The sequence below is a fragment of the Babylonia areolata genome, chromosome 13, assembly GCF_041734735.1.
Source record: "Babylonia areolata isolate BAREFJ2019XMU chromosome 13, ASM4173473v1, whole genome shotgun sequence".
Classification (NCBI taxonomy): Eukaryota; Metazoa; Mollusca; class Gastropoda; order Neogastropoda; family Buccinidae; genus Babylonia; species Babylonia areolata.
In genome coordinates, this window is record NC_134888.1 from 21,624,349 (window position 1) to 21,646,848 (window position 22,500).

General features: G+C 52.9%; 1 protein-coding gene across 1 annotated transcript in view; it reads left to right on the forward strand.

Annotated features, from left to right (window-relative positions):
* LOC143289139 (uncharacterized) overlaps positions 1-22,500 on the forward strand; it is a 215,185-nt gene that overhangs the window by 112,620 nt on the left and 80,065 nt on the right. The window contains exons 4-7 of the mRNA XM_076598023.1: positions 1,393-7,538; positions 9,507-9,620; positions 14,039-14,084; positions 19,749-20,437. Of these exons, the coding sequence (XP_076454138.1) occupies positions 1,452-7,538; positions 9,507-9,620; positions 14,039-14,084; positions 19,749-20,437 (6,936 nt within the window). The 5' untranslated portion in view covers positions 1,393-1,451. The remainder of the gene's footprint in view (positions 1-1,392; positions 7,539-9,506; positions 9,621-14,038; positions 14,085-19,748; positions 20,438-22,500) is intronic.

Sequence of the window (22,500 nt, forward strand, 5' to 3'; positions counted from 1 at the left end):
CGTGTTGACAGTGTGGGTGTGTTCATGTTCGGCGTGTTGACAGTGTGGGTGTGTTCATGTTCGGCGTGTTGACAGTGTGGGTGTGTTCATGTTCGGCGTGTTGACAGTGTGGATGTGTTCATGTTCGGCGTGTTGACAGTGTGGGTGTGTTCATGTTCGGCGTGTTGACAGTGTGGGTGTGTTCATGTTCGGCGTGTTGACAGTGTGGATGTGTTCTATTTTCGACTTGTTGACAGTGTGGGTGTGTTCATGTTCGGCGTGTTGACAGTGTGGGTGTGTTCGTGTTCGGCGTGTTGACAGTGTGGGTGTGTTCATGTTCGGCGTGTTGACAGTGTGAATGTGTTCTATTTTCGACTTGTTGACAGTGTGGGTGTGTTCGTGTTCGGCGTGTTGACAGTGTGGGTGTGTTCGTGTTCGGCGTGTTGACAGTGTGGGTGTGTTCATGTTCGGTTTGTTGACAGTGTGGATGTGTTCATGTTCGGCTTGTTGACAGTGTGGGTGTGTTCATGTTCGGTTTGTTGACAGTGTGGGTGTGTTCATGTTCGGCGTGTTGACAGTGTGGGTGTGTTCGTGTTCGGCGTGTTGACAGTGTGGGTGTGTTCATGTTCGGTTTGTTGACAGTGTGAATGTGTTCATGTTCGGTTTGTTGACAGTGTGGATGTGTTCATGTTCGGTTTGTTGACAGTGTGGGTGTGTTCATGTTCGGCGTGTTGACAGTGTGAATGTGTTCATGTTCGGCTTGTTGACAGTGTGAATGTGTTCGTGTTCAGTTTGTTGACAGTGTGGATGTGTTCATGTTCGGTTTGTTGACAGTGTGAATGTGTTCATGTTCGGCTTGTTGACAGTGTGGGTGTGTGGATGTGTTCGTGTTCGGCGTGTTGACAGTGTGATTGTGTTCGTGTTCGGCGTGTTGACAGTGTGGGTGTGTTCATGTTCGGCGTGTTGACAGTGTGGGTGTGTTCATGTTCGGCGTGTTGACAGTGTGGGTGTGTTCATGTTCGGCGTGTTGACAGTGTGAATGTGTTCATGCTGTTTGTTTACACCCTCACCTCCGTCCGTCTCAAATTTGTAACCTACACTCGCCGTCTTATCCATAAAATTTCGGTAACGGTTCCAAATTCGCGTCCAGTCTGTTATTCTGTTTTATATACAAGTTAACATAATTACTTAAAAAAGTATCCCTGCATTGTCTGTAAAAAGATAAGTGGTTTTAATCAAATAAAAAAAAGTGAGTGAAATGCGGGGAAGTACTGCAGTTACATATTCGATAAATTTACGTATCAATGAGAACTCTTTTGAGGGACGAAAAGTGCCTGACTACTAGACTACTTTTGCAGATTTGACGCAACGTAACGCAGTGTGGTGACCTGTGTGTGTGTGTTTGTGTTCCAGGACCAAGTGAATGCCGACAACAACAGCAGCAGCAGCAGCAGCAGCAGCAGCAGCGCCCCATGCAGAACTACAAGGACGGGGGTGGCGGGCCAGCGCCCCCACAGCCCCCGGCCCCCCGAGGGCCCCCGGCCCCCATCTCCCTCACCATGTCCCTGACTGGACCCCCAGGCTACGCCATGCACCCGACCGTGCCCGGCTGCCTGCCCAGGCCCGACCCGGGCGGGGGAGGAGGAGGCGGCGGGGTGGTGAGGGAGGGGCAGGCCGCCATGGCGCGCGCCCAGCCCCCTGAGATGTACATGACGGGAGTGCCCCCCTCCCCCTCCGCCTCCGCCCCTTCCTCCGCCACCTCCTCCTCCTCCTCTTCTTCTTCCTCCTCCTCCTCCTCCCGCGCTAAGCACCTGTCTGGGGGTTCGGGGACCGGTAGCGGTGGTACCGCCGCTGCCCCCCACCACGCCTACCGCGGCTCTCAGGACCCGTCGGCGCTCCACGCCGGCGTCCAGCCCCCGCACCTCCAGCAGATGCGCTCCCACCCCCAGCAGCACCCACAGGCCTCCCCCCACCACTCGGGCCTGCCTCAGCATCACCACCACCGGGGCTCGGGGTCGTCCCTGACGTCGCCCAGCTCTCAGCAGCAGCACCCCCACGCCGCCGCCGCCACCGCCGCCTCGCACCACGCCTACCCCCACCCCCACTCCCAGCAGGCCGCCATGGCGCCCCACCACCACCCCCACCATCACCCCGCCGCCGCGCCCCACCCTCACCCCCACCACCCCCAGCAGCAGCCCCAGCCGTCGGCCCAGCTGAGCCCCCACCACCCCCACCACCCGCACCACAGCAGTCTGCAGGCCATGCAGATGGCGGCCGCCGCCGGCATGAAGAAGGACGCTACCGCCGCCCGGCCCTCTGCCATCGCCTCCTCGGGCGTCTTCAAGACGCCCAGCTCCTCCTCTTCCTCCTCCTCCTCGGGCTACCCGACCTCCAGCGGCCAGATGGCCAACGGCGGGGTGCCGGGCCTGCACCCGCAGCAGTACGCGGTGTACCCCATGATGCCGGAGGCCCACTCGGCCTCTTCCGGTCGGGCGGACATGGCCCGCATGGACCCCTCCAAGCACCGCACGGCCTCGCTCAGCTCCTCCCAGGCCGCGGCGGCCGGCTACCGCCACGGGTCCTCCTCCGGCGGAGAGGACGGCGCCGTAGTTGACGGCGGTCGGAGTCACGTGCTGTCTCAGCGGAACGGCGGCGTCAGCGGCAGCGGCAGCCATCTCAGCCAGCAGCAGAAAATGATGATGCACACGCAGCATCATCACCACCCACAGCAACACCATCAGCAACAACAGCAACAGCAACAGCAGCTGCAGCATCAGCATCAGCAGCAGAAGACCCAGGAGGCGTATTCCCACGGCTCGGCCCACATGAGCATGCACGCGCCGCCCAAACTGGCGTCCTCCTCGGGCCACCACTCCATGCCCCACCCCCACCACCCCCAGGCCCCCTTACAGCACCCCCACCACCCCCACGCCGTGCCGCCCGGGGGGAGCAGGGGCATGACGTCGTCGTCATCCCGGAGCGGGGCGGCCCCCGGGTATGGTCCACCCAGCCCCCAGATCCACCCGGCCTCCCACGCATCCCCCCACCCGGCCACCGCTGGTGGAGGAGGCCACTCTGCCGGCCACCCCATGGTGTCGCCCGGGGCCAAGGACCCCTCCCGCTACCCCCAGCACCACCCGCACGTGCATCCCCACGGACACTCCGCCCACGGACACGCTCCCCCCTCCCCGTCCACCGCCGCTGAGTACAGCCGCTGGATGGCCGCCTCTTCCTCTTCCTCTTCGGGCTCCGCCATGATGAGCCGCCCTCTCGCCGCCTCTGACGTCAGCAAGCACGTGAGCGGGGAGCGGTCCATGATGCGCGCGCAGCCTCCTGTGGGGTCCATCCAGACGGGGGAGCCGCGCGTGCAGCACATGGGGGAGGGCGTGGGTGGGGGGCCCAGCGCCGCCGGCACCGCCTCCTCCTCCTCCTCTTCTTCCCGTCACGTGACCTCGGGCCTGATGGGGACCGGCGCCGCGGGTCTGGCGCCACCTGGAGTTCTGGGCAAAGGCTCCATACAACTGGGAACCCCGGCGGTCAAGGCGGCGACCCCCCAGGGCGGGCATGAAGGCAAGGCCGACGCAGTCCCGGGCGGCAAAGCGTGCGGCGGCGGCGGGAGCACGAGCGGCGTGCCCCTGGACCTGTCCCGACCGGAACCTGCGCGGCCCGGCGACGCCCCGCTGGACCTGTCGGTCAAGGCCCGCAAGCGTTCGGCGGGGGAGGCCAGCCCTTCGGCGGCGCTCTTCGGGGACCGCGGGGACTTGATGATGCATTCCTCCGTGCCCAAGAAACCCCGACACGACCTGCTATCCTCGGCCCCGGAAGTGACGTCGCTGTCCAAAGAGACTTACCACAGCCAGTACCCGGCGTCGTCGTCGGCGGCGGCGGAGAGAGGCACGGTTTCCGCGGAGTGGCCGCCCGGCCTGGGTTCGGTCCCGAGTAAGAGTAGTAGTGGTGGTGGAGGTGGTGCAGTGATGAAGAAGGACGGGTTGCACGGACAGGTCCCCCCACACCACCACCACGCCTACCCCCACCCGGTGAGCATGGCCCCCGGCCCCTACATGACGGACCCGGCGGCCATGGCTGGACACGGACACTTGCCCCCCAAGGCCCCCCACGCCGCCAGCTACCACCCCCCGGGGGCTGATCGCCCCCACGCCCAGACCAGTATCAGCAGCAGTGGTGGAGGGTCCCAGTCCCGATCTCACGGCATCGAGATGAGCTTCGAGGGCAAAGTGGAGGAATGCTCCCCTTCCCTCCTGCCCAAAATGGTCAAAGGAGGGTCGGCCCACCTGTCCTCGCTACACTCGCAGGTGGAGCGCGTGCAGCACGTGAGCATGAGGCCCGAGGCCATGGCGGGTCAAGGTCAGCTGAAAGCGCGGCACAGCCAGCAGCAGGCCGGGTACCCCAGCAGGCAGGACGGGTACCCCAGCAGGCAGGACGGGGGGTACCGGGAGGCGGTGCCCCGAGTGGGCATGACGGAGGAGCAGATGCATCGGACCATGCAGCAGCAGAGGCAGCAGTTCCAGCGGCATCAGCAGCACGCCTACCCGCCCAAAGCGCTGGCCTCCTCTGCGTCCTCGTCCTCCTCCTCCTCCGCCTCCTCCTCCTCCTCCTCCCACCGCGCCCACCCCCACCACCCCACCACCAGCTCCGCCAGTCGAGTCGATCAGATGTCTGCCCAGCACGCCCTGGCGGCCCAGTCCTCTCAGCACTACGCCCAGCACAAGTACGACCAGCAGCTACAGCAACACTACCAGCAACAGCAGCAAGCGCTGCAGCATCAGCAACAGAAGCAACAACAGCAACAGCTCCACCATCACCAACAACAACAACAACAACAGCAGCGACACATGCAGGCCATGCGGGAGCAGCAGGCTAAGCAGCACCAGCTTCATCAGCAACAGCCTCATCTCCAGCAGAACGCGCCACGAAGTCTGCAGCAGCAGCAGCAGCAGCCGTCGTCACGCCACCAGTACGACATGCACCCGCACCAGCAGGTGCACTTCCCTGCCGACGTCAAGCCGGAAGTGGTGGTGCTGGGCATGGGCGAGAGGCGGTACTCTGGCCAGGACACTCTCAGCCCCTTCCAGCAGCAGCAGCAGAACCAGCAGGAGAAGGGCAAGATGGCGGCCCCGGAGCCCCGAGCAGAGTACCCCGGCGAGGACAGGCTGTCCATGTCGTGGCCCCACCAGCACCCCGCGCTGTCACGCGCCTCTCCAGCACGTGCCGCCAGCCACGAATCGCTGGAGGCCTACCCAGTCAAGCTGCGGGAGCAGGCCCCGCAGAGTGTGGTGGTGCGCAAGGCGGGCACCCCGGACCACGGGCTGAGCCAGGAGCAGAGGAACACCCCGCAGCAGGGCGGCAAGGCGGAGGACGTCAAGGGCAGCCCCTTCTCCTTCAGACCCCACTCCACCACCCCCACCGCCACCAAGAGCCCCGCCCACACCAGCCCCGCCCGGTTCCCCACCCCGACCAACGTCCCCGCCGACCGCCCCGCGCCTCTCAAGCCCTCGGACACGGCCGGCGCAGGCTGTCGCCCGCGGGAGGAGTCGCCTCACGGCAGACTGCTGCCTTCCCCAGGGACCGCCGAGTCACGGCCGCGCTCGGACAGCGCGGACCGGCGCTCCCGACCCCCCAGTGCTGCCCGCTCTGATGTCAGCGTGTCCGAGGTGCGGGCCGCGGGGATGGAGGACCTGCCGGCCTCGGAGGGTGCCGGAGATGAGGGGTCCTTCCAGAGGCCGCTGCCGGTGAGCGGCAGTGGTCCCCCCGGCAGGGCGGGCGTCAGGAGTAAAGAGGATGGCGCCGGGGACGGCGTGACTGCCGCCACGGACAGCGGCGAGACCAAGGAAGAGCCGTCGGCAGCGGCCGCCAACACCGGCAGCAACAACAGCAACAGCAAGCCCTCGGAGGAGTTCCTGACTCCGCTGTCCATCTCCATCCCCAGCTCTCCCACCATCGCCTCCGCCACCACCCCGAAACCCGCCTCCCCAGCCCCGCCGCCCCCGCCCCCCTCCAGCAGTAAGATCCTGTCCCGGAAGCGCATGATCCTGAACGCCGTCAACCAGGACGAGTCGCTGAAGAAATACATCGGGGGGTCCGGGGGCTCCCCGGGGCTTCCCCAGAGCGCCAAGGCGGACTATAACAGGATACGTCAGTTCTCCTCTAGTCCTCCCCCTTCCTCCCCCAAGATGCCCATCCTCAGCCCCCAGGAGAAGGGGGACTCTGACGTGGGGTCCGGCCAGAACGACGACCCGCCGGAACTGGACCCCTCGGCGCCCATCAGGAGCCGCTCCTCCACCAGACAGCCCAGCAACCTGGTCCGCTCCGGCGTCAGTGCCGGCGTCAGTGGCGGGTCGGCCACAGCAGTGTCGGGCGGCAGTGCCGCGGGACCTGCGCTCAGTGCTGCCACGGCCGCTCCCGGCCCGACTGGTTCGGCGTCGGAGAAAGCGGGTGGCAGTGGCAGTAGTAGTGGTAGTGACGGCGGGAGCAAAGCCGCGCCAGCGGACACCACCCCCACCACCGTCACCACGGTCCCCGTGACCTCGGCGTCCTCCCCTTCCACCCTGACGGCCATCAGCATTGAGGACACGCCCCCGGAGAAGGGGGACTCGGGGTTAGCCAGGAGGCTCAGCAGCTCCATGTCGGACCTCGACCGCTCATCTGACCCTGCGGGTCAAGGTCAGGTGTCTCAGGGGTCGGGGCAGCAGCTGAGCAGGCCCCGCCCCGAGGGCATCCGAAGGAACTCGCTGGACCGACCGTGGGGTTACCAGAAGAACATCCCCGTGGCCAACGTGGCGCCCTTCGTGCACAGCACCTCCCCGGCCGGCCGGGAGGGTGGTCTGGACTCCTCCTCGCTCCTCCCCTCGCTGCCGGACTTCCAAGGGCCCGACATGGACCAGCCCAAAGCCGAGGACGTCAAGCTGGACGACCCGGACGACACGAAGCTGCTGGTGGGGGGCCCGGACCAGGGTCCGGAGGGCATCAAGTCCCCCTCGCCCTTCTCCGCCCCCTCAGCCCAGGAGAAGACCAAGCGCTCAGAGAAGCGCAAGAAGCTGGCGCAGCAGCAGCAGCGGTCCGGAGGAGGAGGAGGGGGAGCGCTGCCCGCCAAGTCCTCGGACCTGCTGAAGAAGCTGGAGCGCCTCAAGAACTCCAAGTCCCGGTCCAGGAAAATTAAGGCGGCCGAGGCACCCCCCGCGCCCCCTCCTCCCTCCCACTCCTCCCTGGACTCGTTCAGCGTGCAGATTGAGCAGCTGGCGGAGGTGGAGAAGGACCTCGAGGAACTCGAGACCACCATCAGCCGCAGGAAGTCCAAGCCGGCGGCCGGAAGCAGGGGCGACAAACACAGGCGCAGCAAGCCCCGCAGCCAGGAGCGGAGCAGCGAACGGCCCAAGGCCGCCGTGACGTCACAGGGGTCGGACGCGGACACGCTGGAAGCGGACACGGACACGGGAGTTGGAGGGGGACAGGGCAAGGGAGGGGAGCGGCCCTCAGAGGGGGCAGGGGCAAAGGCCAAGAAAGAGGACCTCGCCCTCTCCCGAGAGGAGCGCGCTAAAAGGGTACGTGCTATGAAGGATGTCTGCTTTTGTATCAAATATGTTTCTGTTGTCTCTGTCGCGCGCTGTCTCTTTATGAAGAGGCGTGCCAAAAGGGTGTGTGCTTCGAAATACGTCTGTCTGATTTAACTTTGTTTCTGTTTGAAAGTGCTCAGAGAAAGAAAAAAAAAATCTAATTTAACTCTCTCTATGTCTGTCTCTGTCTGTCTCTCTGTCTGTCTGTCTGTCTCTCTCTCAAGAGTGCGACAAAAGGGTGCGTCTTTTAGATGTCATCATTACCTCATCATCATTCTTGACGTGATCATCACAGTCATCATTGTTTTCATTTTTAAAAAATCGTGATCGTTCTCGCATCATTAACGTAACCACTGCTAAACTATATATATATATATATATATATATATATATATATATATATATATATATATATATATATATATTAAAATAAATCAAAACAAACAGCAAAGACAAAACCAAACACAAAAAAGGAAAAAACAAGAACAAAATAAAGAGTCAATACAAAGCAATGCAAAAGAAAACCAGCAAAAAACCAAGCACAATTTAACCACATACAACCCCCTCCCCCCCCCCCCCCCACCCCCACCCACCAAAGAGAGCAAAAGAAACAACCCCAAAACAGCCATTTCAAAATCACTTTGGATAGCATCAAACTACAGCCACATTTAGACCACTTGAAATGCTTTCACCGGCAGCTGCTTATCAGCAAAAAAACGAAACGGGGGAAAAAGTTTGGAAGGATAACATTTATCAGATCGCAACAGCGCTTGCTCGCAACATTTGGCTCTTGTTCAATAATGATAATGCGGTGCTCTTGTTTTTTTGTTTTGTTTTTTTGAGTGTGGCTCGTGACTGGGAGAGGCTTTTCTGAGTGTGTTTATGTGTGTGTGTGTGTGTGTGTGTGTGTGTGTGTGATTGTAACGCATCGTGATGACTAATCAATACTTTTAGTATAATGTTATTTTACCATTACTTTTGCCCACCTCTTTGAGTGTGTTTGCGTGTGCTGTGTGTGTGTGTGTGTGTGTGTGTGTGTGTGTGTGTGTGTGTGTGTGTGTGTGTGTGTGGTGAGTGTTCTCGCCTCCATCCCTCTGTCTGTCTGTCTCTTGTAGTTGTTTCCCCCTCTCGCTCTTTCTGTCCCCCCCCCCTACCCCCACCCCTACCCTTTCTCTCTCTCTCTCTCTCTCTCTGTCGTTTCACCTCCCTCCCATCTCTCTCTCTCTCTCTCTCTCTCTCTCTCTCTCTCTCTCTCTCTATATATATATATATATATGTATATAGATAGGTAGATAGATGTGTGTATATATATAGATATGTGTGTGTGTGTGTGTGTTCGCGTGCATGTGTATGTGCGTGCCTGGCATGTGTGCCTGTAAGGCCCCAGTCTTTTCTCAGCTCTCTCTCTGTGACTGCTGTAGCGCACTGCCCCTTCCTGTTGACTGTACGACGTTGCTTCAGATAAGTGCTCATATGCTAGTAATGCTCATGTGTACTTTTTAACCCCTCTCTCTCTTTTTGAATGCCTTTTCCCGAAGAAATGACAGTGTTTCAAGGCTCTGAACGTGTTTTTTTTGTTTTGTTGTTTGTTTGTTTTTTTAAACGTTTTTGGGAGCCTTAAGAAAGAAACTCTACACGCCCCTCACTGCACGTCTACCCCCCCCCCCCCCCACTCCCCTCTTTCCCCCCTCCCCCCCGTAAAAACAACAACCACCATTTTCCTCTCTCACATACACACACACACACACACACACACACACACACACACACACACACACACACACACTTTGCTCTCCTCCACTATCAAAAAAAAAAAGAAAAAAGCTGTAATCAACAGCGAGTCTCTCTAGCTGTTTGAGTGTAAGCTGATAACAATGATTATGATGATAGTTCTCCTCATCATCATCATCATCATCATCATTGATGGTGTCTGTCTGTCTGTCTGTCTGTCCTCAGAGAGCGCTGATTCGGGGCAAGGAGGAGGAGAGGGAGAGAAAGAACAAGCGGATGAACAAGAAGCGCGCCAGAAGTCGCACCCAGCGCCGTCGTCTGTCCAGTACCAACCAGAAGGTGGGTTCTCTTGCCTTCGTTTTAACCCCCCTCTCTCTCTGTCTCTGTCTCTTCTCTCTCTCTCTGTGTCTCTGTCTCTCTGTCTTTTCTCTCTCTGTCTTTTTTCTCTGTCTCTCTCTGTCGTTCTCTGTGTGTCTCTCTCTCCCTGTCGCTTTCTTCTCCCTCTCTCTCTTTCTCTCTCTCTCCCTCTGTCTCTCTCTTCTGTGTGTGTGTGTGTGTCTGTCTGTCTCTCTCTCTCTCTGTCTCCTCTCTCTCTCTCCTCTCTCTCTCCCCCTCTCTCTCTCCCTCCCTCTTCTCTCACTCTCTCTGTCTCTTCTTTCTCTGTGTGTCTCTTCTCTCTCTCTGTGTCTCTCTTCTGTCTCTCTGTCTCTCTCTGTTCCCCCCCCCCTCCCCCCCTCTGTCTCTCTGTCTCCCTATGTTTTGGGGGATGGGGAGTGGGGCATTTTTATTCTTCTTTTTTTTTTTAACACATACCTTCAACTGACCCTCTAGCATTCACATCTTTCACTGGGGGGGAAGGGTGGGAAAGTTGAATTTGGAAGTAAGTAAAATTGGTTTAAACAACTGTGCTTTCTTTTTTTTTTCTTCTTCTTCTTTCTTTCTTTCTTTTTTTTTTTCTTCCCTGCCACCTTCCCAAAATAACTTTCTCTCGCGCTGTTCTGCTTTTCTCCCTCCCCCCCCTCCCCCTCCCTCTTTGTCGCTTTGAATAGAGTGGAGCGGATGAGAATAGAGTGAAGGAAAGCAGTGTTAAAGGTGAGTGGTTGAATGGAGCAGAGTGGAAGAGAACAGAGTGAAGGAGAGTAGAGCAGTGTCAAGGTGGAGTGGTTGAATAGAGTGGAGTGGAAGAGAACAGAGTGAAGGAGAGTAGAGTAGTGTCAAGGTGGAGTGGTTGAATTAGAGTGGAGTGGAAGAGAATAGAGTGAAGGAGAGTAGAGTAGTGTCAAGGTGGAGTGGTTGAATAGAGTGGAGTGGAAGAGAACAGAGTGAAGGAGAGTAGAGTAGTGTCAAGGTGGAGTGGTTGAATAGAGTGGAGTGGAAGAGAATAGAGTGAAGGAGAGTAGAGTAGTGTCAAGGTGGAGTGGTTGAATAGAGTGGAGTGGAAGAGAATAGAGTGAAGGAGAGTAGAGTAGTGTCAAGGTGGAGTGGTTGAATAGAGCGGAGTGGAAGAGAACAGAGTGAAGGAGAGTAGAGTAGTGTCAAGGTGGAGTGGTTGAATAGAGTGGAGTGGAAGAGAATAGAGTTAAGGAAAGAAGAGTAGTGTCAAGGTGGAGTGGTTGAATAGAGTGGAGTGGAAGAGAACTGAGTGAAGGAGAGTAGAGTAGTGTCGAGGTGGAGTGGTTGAATAGAGTGGAGTGGAAGAGAATAGAGTGAAGGAGAGTAGAGTAGTGTCAAGGTGGAGTGGTTGAATAGAGTGGAGTGGAAGAGAATAGAGTAAAGGAAAGTAAAGTAGTGTGAAGGTGGAGTGGTTGAATGGAGTGGAAGAGAACAGAGTGAAGGAGAGTAGAGTAGTGTCAAGGTGGAGTGGTTGAATAGAGTGGAGTGGAAGAGAATAGAGTGAAGGAAAGAAGAGTAGTGTCAAGGTGGAGTGGTTGAATAGAGTGGAGTGGAAGAGAATAGAATGAAGGAGAGTAGTGTCAAGGTGGAGTGGTTGAATAGAGTGGAGTGGAAGAGAATAGAGTGAAGGAGAGTAGAGTAGTGTCAAGGTGGAGTGGTTGAATAGAGTGGAGTGGAAGAGAATAGAGTGAAGGAGAGTAGAGTAGTGTCGAGGTGGAGTGGTTGAATAGAGTGGAGTGGAAGAGAATAGAGTGAAGGAGAGTAGAGTAGTGTCAAGGTGGAGTGGTTGAATAGAGTGGAGTGGAATAAAGGGGACAGAATTATCATCTTTTATATATATATATATATATTTAATCATCTTGGGTTACTCCATTGCCTTTCTATCTTTCTTCTCTATTTGTTTTTCTGTTTGGTTTGTTTTTTGGGGGGTTTTAAAAACAAAATTTAAATATTTTTACTGCGTTTCATGCTCAAAACAGAAAACCAACCCTGCTTTAAAAAAAAAAAGAAAAAAAAAAAGGCAAAGATATGAAAACTTCTTCGCCCACTCCCTCCCTTCCTTCCTTCCTTCCACCTTCTTCTCTCTCTCTCTCTGTCTGTCTCTCTCTCTCCCCGTCTCTGTCTCTCTCTCTCTCTCTCTCTCTCTCTCTCAGAGTCCTTTTTTTCTTTCCCTCTCGCTCTACGGCCCTCTCTTTAAGTCTGTCACCCCCCCACACACACCCCCCCCCACCCCCCAATGCACCGCCGCCCTCCTGTTTATTGGGATTTTTTGTTGTTGTTGTTTTTTTGTCCTTTTATTTTCATACCGCAGTGTGTTTGCCATGATGCAATAAACGCAAAAAGGAATGATTGCAAAAGCCTGTCTCCTCTGTCGGTGTCGTCTGTTTGTTTATGTCATGTTTTGACTGTCTGTCTGTCTCACTCTCTGTCTGTCTGTCTGTCTGTCTGTCTGGCTAGCTCTCTCTCTCTCTCTCCCCGTGTCTCCCCCCCCCCCCCACTCCCCCCCCCCAACACACACATCCTCTCTCTCTCCCCTCTCTTTCTCCCTCTGTGTGTGGGTCTGTGTGTGTGTGTGTGTGTCTCTCTTCCTCGGTCTCTCTCTCTAACTGTCTCTGTCTGTCTCTGTCTCTCTTTCTAGCTCGCTCTCTCCCTTTCTCTCTCTCTCTCTCTCTCTCTCTCTCTCTCTCTATATATATATCTAGCTCCCTCTCTCTCTCTCTTGCAACCCCCTTACCATACCCCACCACCACCCCCTCATCCACGTAGTCGTGACCTAAGCAATAAATTTAGATGTTCTCCCAACGTAACCCTCTCCCCCACCTTCTAGACTTTTTTTTTTAACCCATGAAAAAGGTTGGGGTTTTTTAGGTTTTTTTTTTAGGTTTTTGTTTTGGAGGAGGGGGCGGGGTTGTGGGGGGAGGGGATGCGGACCGGGGGGAGGGAGGGGGTGTGTTTCTTGTTGTTGCGTTTTTTCTTTCTCGGCTCCACTGAAGAGCTGCCATGATTTAAGAGTTCATTTCACGGACATTGCAGGATTTAGAAGTGGACGGGGAGAGGGGGGGGAATGGTTGGAGGGCTGGAGGAGGTGGTGGTGGTGGGGAGTTGGAGTTGGTGCACGGATCTAATTTATTACTGCGTCGGGAGTTTTTCACTCTGGGGAGGGAGGGAGAGTGGGGATGGAGGGAGGTGGGCGGAGGTGGAGAACGATGATAGTAATAATGAGACGAAGAGAGAAGGAGTTAATAAAAAAAAAATATTAAAAAAAAGAAAGAAAAAAAGAAAGAAAGAAAGAAAAAGTGGGGAGAAAGAGAGTTGGAAAAGAGAGATGGGAAGAGGATTATATTTATATATGCGTCTCTCTCTCTCTCTCTCTGTGTGTGTGTGTGTGTGCGTGTGTCTGTTTGGTTATGAGTGAATGAGCGAGATTGTTCATTTATTTACTTCTTCATTCCTCTTTTCCTTCTTTCCTTCCTCCATGCCTTCCCCTTTACATTTCCTTCTCCCCTTCCTTTTTATTTTATTTTATTTTTTTCCCTTTTCTTCCTACATAGACCTTTTTCTTCTTCCCTTCTTCCTTCCCTCTTTCATTCTTTCTTCCTTCCCTCCTCCATTCTTTCCTTCCTTCCCTCCTCCATTCTTTCCTCCCTCCCTCCTTTCTTACAATCCCTCCTTCATTCTTTGCTTCCTTCTTCCCCTCTTTCATTCTTTCTCAGTTTCCTTCCTTTCTTCCTTCGTTCCCCCTTTCCTCCCTGCCTTCAGTATTTCTTTCTCTTTTTCCTACCCTCCTTCCTTCCTTCCTTCCTTATTTCCCACCTTACTCCTCACCTGTGTTTCCTTCCTGCCTTCCTTCTGTCTTTCCATCCCTCCTTCTTTCCTTCCTTCCCTCCTTCCTTCCTTCCTCCCTCCATTCTTTCCTTCCCTCCTTCCTACCTACATTCTTTCCTTCCTTCCTTCCTTCCTTCCTTCCTACCTCCCTTCTTTCCTTCCTTCCTTCCTTCCTACCTACCTCCCTTCTTTCCTTCCCTCCTTCCTTCCTTCCTCCCTCCCTTCTTTCCTTCCTTCCCTCCCTCCTTTCTCCCTTCTTTCCTTCCTTCCTTCCTACCTACCTCCCTTCCTTCCTCCCTCCCTTCCTTCCTTCTTTCCCTCCTTCCTTCCTTCCTTCCTCCCTCCCTTCTTTCCTTCCATCCATCACTCCTTCCTTCCTTCCTCCCTCCCTTCCTTCCCTTCTTCCTTCCTCCCTACCTTCTTCATTCCTACCTCCCTTCTTCCCTTCCTTCCCTCCTTCCTCCCTCCCTTTCCTTCCCTCCCTCCTTCCTTCCTTCCTCCCTTCCTTCAATCATTCACTGTGTTGGGTGTGTCTGCAGGCACGTGAACTGAAGAGGACGGCACTGGGCCGACGCCCACGAAGGGGTAAGTGATGGAGTTTGGCCTTGTGGTGTGGATGTGGGAAGGGATGTGTGTGTGTGTGTGTGTGTGTGTGTGTGTGTGTAATGCATTATATAATCGTGTGGTTCCAGTTTACTTGAACTTAGCCGCTAAGTCCGTGTGACACGGAACCACACGGTAAGTTCGCCACATGTACTCTTGCTACTCTGTCCGTATACATATTTCACTGTGTGTCTGTGTGTACACATGTTTGTGTGTGTACGTACATGCTTGTGTGTGTGTGTGTGTGTGTGTGCGTATGTGTGTGTTTGTGTGCCTGTGTGTGACACCCTTCAGCAACCGTTGTGATAATGAACTCTTGAAAACGTGACAGTTCTTCTTCTTCTTCTGCGTTCGTGGGCTGCAACTCCCACGTTCACTCGTATATACGCGAGTGGGCTTTTACGTGTATGACGGTTTTTACCCCGCCATGTAGGCAGCCATACTCCGCTTTCGGGGGTGTGCATGCTGGGTATCTTCTTGTTTCCATAACCCACCGAACGCTGACATGGATTACAGGATCTTTAACGTGCGTATTTGATTTTCTGCTTGCGTATACACACGAAGGGGGTTCAGGCACTAGCAGGTCTGCACAAATGTTGACCTGGGAGATCGTAAAAATCTCCACCCTTTACCCACCAGGCGCCGTCACCGTGATTCGAACCCGGGACCACCAGATTGAAAGTCCAACGCTTTAACCATTCGGCTACTGCGCCCGTCAAAAACGTGGCAGTAATTTCAGAGTTGCAAATGACCTTGAGAACCACGGGACTGTAGCGCACGCACACATGTGCACATACACATGCGGCCTGTGCTCTTGTGACCTTGCTGTAGAGGGGAACACACAGGCGATAGAAAAAAAAAGAAGAAAAAAAAAGGAACTTCTGAACTAATGAAAGAGAAAGACAGAAAAAAAAAAAAGACATGAAAAAAAGCAAACAGAAAAGGAAGAGAGAAACAAACAAAACAAAAAAAACAAAAACAAAAAAAACGAAAGAAAGAGTTGAAAGAAAGGGAACAACAACAACAACAACAACAACAACAAAAAGAATTAGAGAAAGAAGGAAGGGTGTGTGTGTGGGGGGGGGGAGGGGGGGGGCTGAATAAGGAAAGTAAGGGAAGAGAGAGAGAGAGAGAGAGAGAAACACACTTTCGCAACAACAATGAGGGCAGGAGCCATTGGCATTCTCTCCTTCGTCTCTCTCCCTTGAGAGAGCACAGAAGATTGTGACAACAAAGGCAAACAAAGTGGGGGTCCGTATGGGAATGGCAGGGGTGTGTGTGAGTGTGTGTGGGGTGGGGGGGGGGGGGGGGGTAGACGGCAAGGTTGAAGAAAGGCAGAACGGAAGGAAGGAATTAAGCAAAAGCTATAAGAAAAACAAGCAAAAGCTGCAAGGAAAAAACAAGGAAAAAAAAGAAGAAGTAGAAGGGAAAAAAAAAAGGTCTTGTAAACGCAGTCCTTGAACAGAAACAACGAAAATGCTTCTTTTCAAAAGTCCAAAAAGAAAACAACGAAAAGGTTTTTGTTCTTTTGGGTTTTTTGCTCTCTCTCTCTCTCTCTCTCTCTCTCTCTCTCTCTCTCTGTAGTTCCATCTAATTGGGATTACCATTACACATGCACATGGTGCTGCGAAAGGAACGAGAGAGAAAAAAAACAAAAAAAACCTGAAAAAATAAGGAAGCAAAGAAGAAAGGATTAAAACACACACACACACACACACACACACACACACACAGGGACTCACACACACACACACACACTCACACACACACACACACATACACACACACACAAAACAACCAAAAAAAAAAACACACACACACAGACACACACACACACACACAGAAAAAACACCGAACACGAAGGAAGAAAAAAACCCGAAATTACCATTTTCTCCTTATTAACTTTCTTTTCCGTTTCCTGAGGGGGTTTTCAGAGAAGGGTAGGACAAAAAAAAAAAAAAAAAAAAAAAAAGAGAGAGAGAGAGAAGGAAACAAACTAATCAAAATGTATTGAGGGAGACATGATGCATGAGGAAGGGAAGGTAAGGATGAGTGTGCTAATTAACAAAGCAGTGGATCGGGGAACTGGATGGAACGAAGAATACAACAGAAGGGGGGGGGGGGGGGGGGGGGGGGGTGGTGCGGGGGGAGGGGGGGGGTGGACCGAAAAAATAAGGAAGCAAAGAAAGAAAGGATTAAAACACACACAAACACACACAGTGACTCACACACACAAACACACACACACACACACACAGAGAAAAAAAAAAACCTAAAAAAAACGTGACCAGATCTACAATCCAGTTTCTTGCCTACAACAAAGAATCCAGCCCCTCAGGGGACACAGCACTGGCAGATAAGCGTCTTACCCATCCTGAATTGGGCAGTGAAGTTGTCACTGAGTCCGGAACCCGAGAACTGGTCTGGCGTCAACGTTTGTCTCGTTATAATGCTATTCATGTTCCTACACCTGCATAAAAAAAAAAAATAAAGAAATGAACTACTTTAAAAAAAAAAAAAAAAAAAAAAAGGTCAGGGTTTCTTTAATTGATTAACTGTTTCATCACCAAGTTTCTGTGTGGAAAAAAACAACACCCCCCCCCCCCCCCCCCCCAAAAAAAAAAAAAAAAAAAAAAAAAAAAACCTCTCCGCTAGCGCCGAACATGTGATACGATACTCTCAGTCACAGACTTCGGCTCATCAGTGTCAAAGCAACACAGTGGGCTTTTTGTTCACTTCAAACTGGGTCAGGGAGGAAACTGGCTGCAGCTGCTGAAGCTTTGTTACCATGTGAAAAACGGTCCTTTCATCATGACCCCCCCTGGATGTCGACTAAAGTCGCCTATGGCGGGGCACTGACAAGTCGACTAAAGTCGCCTATGGCGGTGAAAGAGTTAAAACAGAGATGGTTTGATATTGATAACACGTGACTGTTCAGCTTCATGACTTACTGGATCGGTTAACAGCATGCGTGTAATTAATTCCTGGAACTGCAACTCGGGTGTATTTTCTTACCTTTTAAAGCAAAACTGATATGTCCCTTGGAGATTTTTCTCCGATCTTCCGCTGATGGTAGTGTCTTTCCAATCGGGAATTCACTACCTTTTTCAGTTCACACATACATCCTTTTTCCCCCCCAAAAAAGTCTGAAAACATTCCTTTTCAAACAGTCTTCACGTAAATAAACTTTCAAGGCTCCCCATTCCCATATACCTGTATTCCTTGGAGCCACATCTATTTCTTCCATACGTGTTTGTGTGTGCGTACATGCGTGCGTGCGTATATACTTGCACGTGTGTGTGTGTGTGTGCGTGCGTGCGTGCTCACTCGTGCAAGATTCACCTTGCTGCACGTTGAAAAGAGATGTGTGTACGTGCACAGGTGATGTTGACGTGTTAAATGTGACTTGAGGGAAGGGGAGGCGGGGTGGGGGGGTGGGGGGGGGGGGTAGGTGGGGGCAGAAACTTGAGCCGTGCAGTTATGTCTTTGTCCCTTTTAGTGATGACACCACGCGCCAAAAATACCCCCTCTCCCCCCGCCCCCCTTGACCTTCCCCACCTTCCTCCCGTCCCCTCCCCTCCCCCCTTTCCCGTTTTTCACCCCCACCACTTCTTCCACAGCCTGCTGCGTTCCCTCCCTCCTTTATTTAACTTCCCCCTCCCCTTCCCCACCTTCCCCGCCTGCCTGCTCCCTTCCCCCCGTCTTCCTGTCATAATGTGTAGTGATGTTTAAAATAGAAAAAAAAGAAAGAAAGAAAAGGAAAAGGAAAAGCAAGTCGGTTTAGAGCAAAACAACTTAATGGTGAAGGTTAGGGAATACAACAGCGTGTTTTTTTGTGTTTTGTTTTCCTCTTTGTGTGTGTGTGTGTGTGCTCGCGCATGTGTGTGTGTGTGTGTGTGTGTGTTCATATGCGTGTATGTATTGCTTGTGAGCGCGCCTGTGCGCACGTGTGTGTGTGTGTGTGTGTGTGCCTGTGTGCGGAGCCCTTGTCCGGAATCAAGGGGGCGTGCATTTGTCGAGGAGGAGGTCCGTGTTGTCTTGGCAACCATGATCCCAGTTGATCTCCTCAGAGGATGGGGTGATGATTGTTGGCGGCGCTGGGATGGATCCCCCTCTGATATCAGCTGATGACAGGACTGGGAGGCGGGGGGGAGGGGGGGGGAGGGGACGTGAAGGGGGTGGGGGGGGGTGGCTGTGGAACGGAGGGGGAGGGGAGGAGGGGGGTATAGGGAGACAGGAGGGGATGCAGGATGAGAACTAACACGTTACTCGATCTTTTTTTTTTTTTTTTTTTTTCTTTTTTTTTTTTTGCGTTTCATAATCATTATCATCGATTAACAATAATCATCATCATCAGTAGAGGAAGAGGAGGGGATGCAGGATGGTAACTAACAATGTTACTGGATCATCTTGATATATATATAAATATATATAATTTTTTTTACGCTTTATAATCAATATCGGTTAACAATCATCATCACTTCTAGGGGGGCAGGAGGGAATGTAGGATGGTAACTAACATGTTACTAGAGCAGCTTGGTGATTTTTTTTTGTTTTTACTCTTCATCATCAATATCATCGATTAACAGTCATCATCACTTCTCATCATTTATCGATCACCATTATTATTGTTATTGTAGCCGCCATCCTCGCTATCATCATATAGCTTGTGTTTAATGAGTCTAAGGAAAAAACGCCAAGCGTTTACAATGTGTTGACGGGGAGGGGGAGGGGGGGGGGGACCTTGCCCTGTGGCCAGTTAGGCTGACCCATAAGCATAATTATTATTATGTACGAACCATTGGATTCCGATTTGACTGAAGGGTCAGTGGATTTTTTTGTGATTTTTTTTTTTTTTATTTTTTTTACAAAAAGCGCCAAAACCTACAATGTAGGCTCACTATATACGGGGCTGCGATGCATGCTGGGAGGTCGGACACCCAATGACACAGGCTGGACATTGGTCACTCGGCCAACAGCATCGTCGCTCGCGGGCTGCCCATCGCGAAGTTTTCCCTTGTTATACAAAGCTCGGTAGAAGAGAGAGTATTGCAAATACCCATATGTGTAAGCCGTATGTGTAAGCCATTGCAAAATAGTGCAGAAATTATAATTTTATGTCGTTACACTTTGAAATTTTTCAGTTATTATGTACGATTGGATTGTGATTTGACTGAAAGGTCAGTGGATGTGTTTACGTGGTTTTACGTAGACTGAACGAGACGTAGGTGATGAATTGGTTTTGTTTGAACAGTTTAGGCATTTTAACATCCTTCTGGTTTCTCTTGGAGTGTGTCTTTTTGTTGTTGTTGTTGTTGTTGTTTTAATAAGAATTGACGGATTAATGTATTCAGTCCTGAAATGGCCTTTTTGCTGGGGGGTGTAATTATAAGTAACTTGATTTTGATTTGCATAAAATTCAGTCCTGATATGGCCCGCTGTGGTCGGCTGGGGCTTTATTTAAGCACCACCACCAACAACAAGAAAAAGAAGAAAACAAAACACTTGGTATGGTAGGACCGATAGGGTGGTGGGAGGGGGGAAAAAACAACTTGACCTCGAGTGTCACGTGCCTTGCCCTGCCCTGCACTGCCCTGCCCTGCTCTGCACTGCACTGCAGTACCCTCCCCTCTCACTGTGTTGCAGAAGCGGCCCAGCGGAAGGGCGGCCAGTACAGCCGGAACGCGGCCTACGAGGAGGAGGTGCGGCGGGACGAATCTCGCAAGGCCATCCGCCGGGCCCGCCGCCACGCCAGCAACCTGGCCCGGGAACGACTCCAGCAGCAGAACCGACACGGCCACCACCACCACGGCGGGGGGGACGACGACGACGACTTCGACGAGGACGACGACGACGAGGACGAAGACAACTCGCAGGACGACGCCGAGGAGCACCTGCCGGTCGGAGACGAACCGTGGGACGCGCCGGGCCAGTCCCGCTCCTCCGCCTCCCGGAAGCCCAGGCCCGCGCGCAGCACCGCCGCCGGCGCGCCGGGGAAAGATGGCGCGGGTTCCTCTTCCGGTGGTTCTTCCCGGGCCCGGGCCAGTGCCAGCGCCCACGCCCATCACCAGCTGGTGGAGACCTCGGAGCCCGAGGACTACGTTGACGACGCCGACGACGAGTCCAAGGACCTCAGCGAGGAGGACGAGGACGGGGAGGAGACGGAGGGTGGGGAAGGGGGGCACTCCGGCGCCTCCTCCTCCACTACCTCCCCCCGGGGCAAGAGCCGCGCCCTCTTGCGGAAGAAGCGGCAAGGGAAGCTGAGGTCTTCGTCCCGGAGGCGCTTGCTGGAGGCCTCTTTTGGCGAGGACAGCCTGGATGCTCTGCAGTCTGAGGTGGGTGTGTGTGTGTGTCTGTTTGTGTGTGTGTGTGTGTGGTGTGCGTGTGTGTGTGGCTCCGTGCTGGCGTGCACTGATATGCGTGCAAGTGTTAAAGTGCTGTGGATGTGTCGTGTCCCCATCATGTTACGTTGTGCTGTGCTTGGGCTGTGTTACTTCCAGGTTCAATGTTTCAGTTGTTTGTTGTGTCCTGTCCTTTGACAGCTGATTGACTTCTTGGTCTTTTGTTGTTGTTGTTGTTGACAATTTTGCGCGGCAAGGGTCCTGTTCAGTTTGTTGTGTGCCCGTGGAGTGTCAGTGCTTGTTGTGGTCTTCTTTTCTTTGTCAGGGACTTGTTGTTGTTGTTGTTGTTGTCCTTCTTCTTCGTCGTCGTCTTCTCTTTCTCCTCCTCCTCCCCCTTCTTCTTCTTCTTCTCATCCTCCCCCTCCTCCCACCCCCTTCTTTTTCTTCTTCTCCTTCACCTCCTCCTCCTCCTCCCCCTTCTTCTCCTCCTCCCCTTCTTCTTCTCCTTCTCCTCCTCCTCCCCCTTCTTCTTCCTCCTCCTCATCACCATCCTCCGTCTTGTCCTCCGCCTCCTTCATATTCCCCACCCTGTCAACAACCAAACAACAAAAATCGATATGCGTACGTTTTATTGACAGCAGCAACCACATCCACCACACACAACCACCCACACCCACGCACACGCGTGCATTCATCCGCGGAACCAATCACCACCACCCCCTACCCGCACGCGCTCACACACACACACACACACACACACACACAGAGCCCACCACGTAGTGGTAGTACAATGTTGGATTCGGATGCAGTCTCTATCTAGATGATAATAATATTAATAATATAGTGAGTGTGATGGTAGCATCACATGTTAGCTCCTGCACCCCCCCCCCCCCCCCCCCCCTTCCGACACACACACACACACACACACACACACACACACACACACACCACCACCACCACCACCACCACCACCAGCCCTCTCCGTGTTCCCTCTCCCTCCCCTCCTTCCACCGCCCTCCCAGTGTTTAACTGACCTGGCAGGGTCGTTATGAGCGTGACGTCATCCCTGCAGTTCACTGACTTGTATTTGGTAAACGTCAACAACCTTCACGCACGCGCCTGGTATGGGTCTGAGCCTTTGAGGTGGTGGTGGTGGTGGTTGTGGTGGTGGTGGTGTTGGTTGTCAAGGTGACAGGCGGAACTCAGGTCGTTTGCTTTGTTTTGCGCTTTGCTTCCTTGTACTGTCTGAGATGACGATGATGACAACTGATTAATATCAATTATCGTAACAACAATGGCAGCAGCAGCAGCAGCAGCAGCAACTACTATAGTTTTTTTTTTTTTTTTTTAATTTATATTTTAATTTTTTATCATTATTATTTTTACAACAGCAGCAACTGCAATAGTGTTTGTTTGTTTGGGGTTTTTTGTGGGGTTTTTTTTGACTGACTGACTGAAACCATTTATTGTCAGATTAACTGTTTGTTGTACTGACAATGACAAAAATCGATATGCGTACGCTTTATTGACAGCAGCAACCACATCCACCACACACTACCACACACCCACACCCACACACACGCAGACGCGTGCATTCATCCGCGGAACCAACCACCCGCGCGCGCGCGCGCATACACACACACACACACACAGAGGGTAGTACAATGTTTGATTCGGATGCAGTCTTTATCTAGATAATAATAATAATAATAATATTAATAATAATAATAATGTTTTTTTTTATCATTATTATTAATTTTACAACAGCAACATCAGCAGCAACTACAATAGTAATTTTTGTGTATGTTTGCTTGGGGCTTTGTTCCGTTTTTCTGTTCTTTTTCTTCTTCCTTTTTTTTTCTTTCTTTTTCTACCTCATTGTGTCTTTTGTTCGTCTATTGTGTGACAGAGTAGGGCTGGTATTTTTGGCGATGTATTCTTCTTCTTCTTCTCCTTCTTCTTCTTCTCCTTCTTCTTCTTCTTCTTCTTCTTCTTCTTCTCCTTCTTCTTCTTCTTCTTCTTCTTCTCCTTCTTCTTCTTCTCCTTCTTCTTCTTCT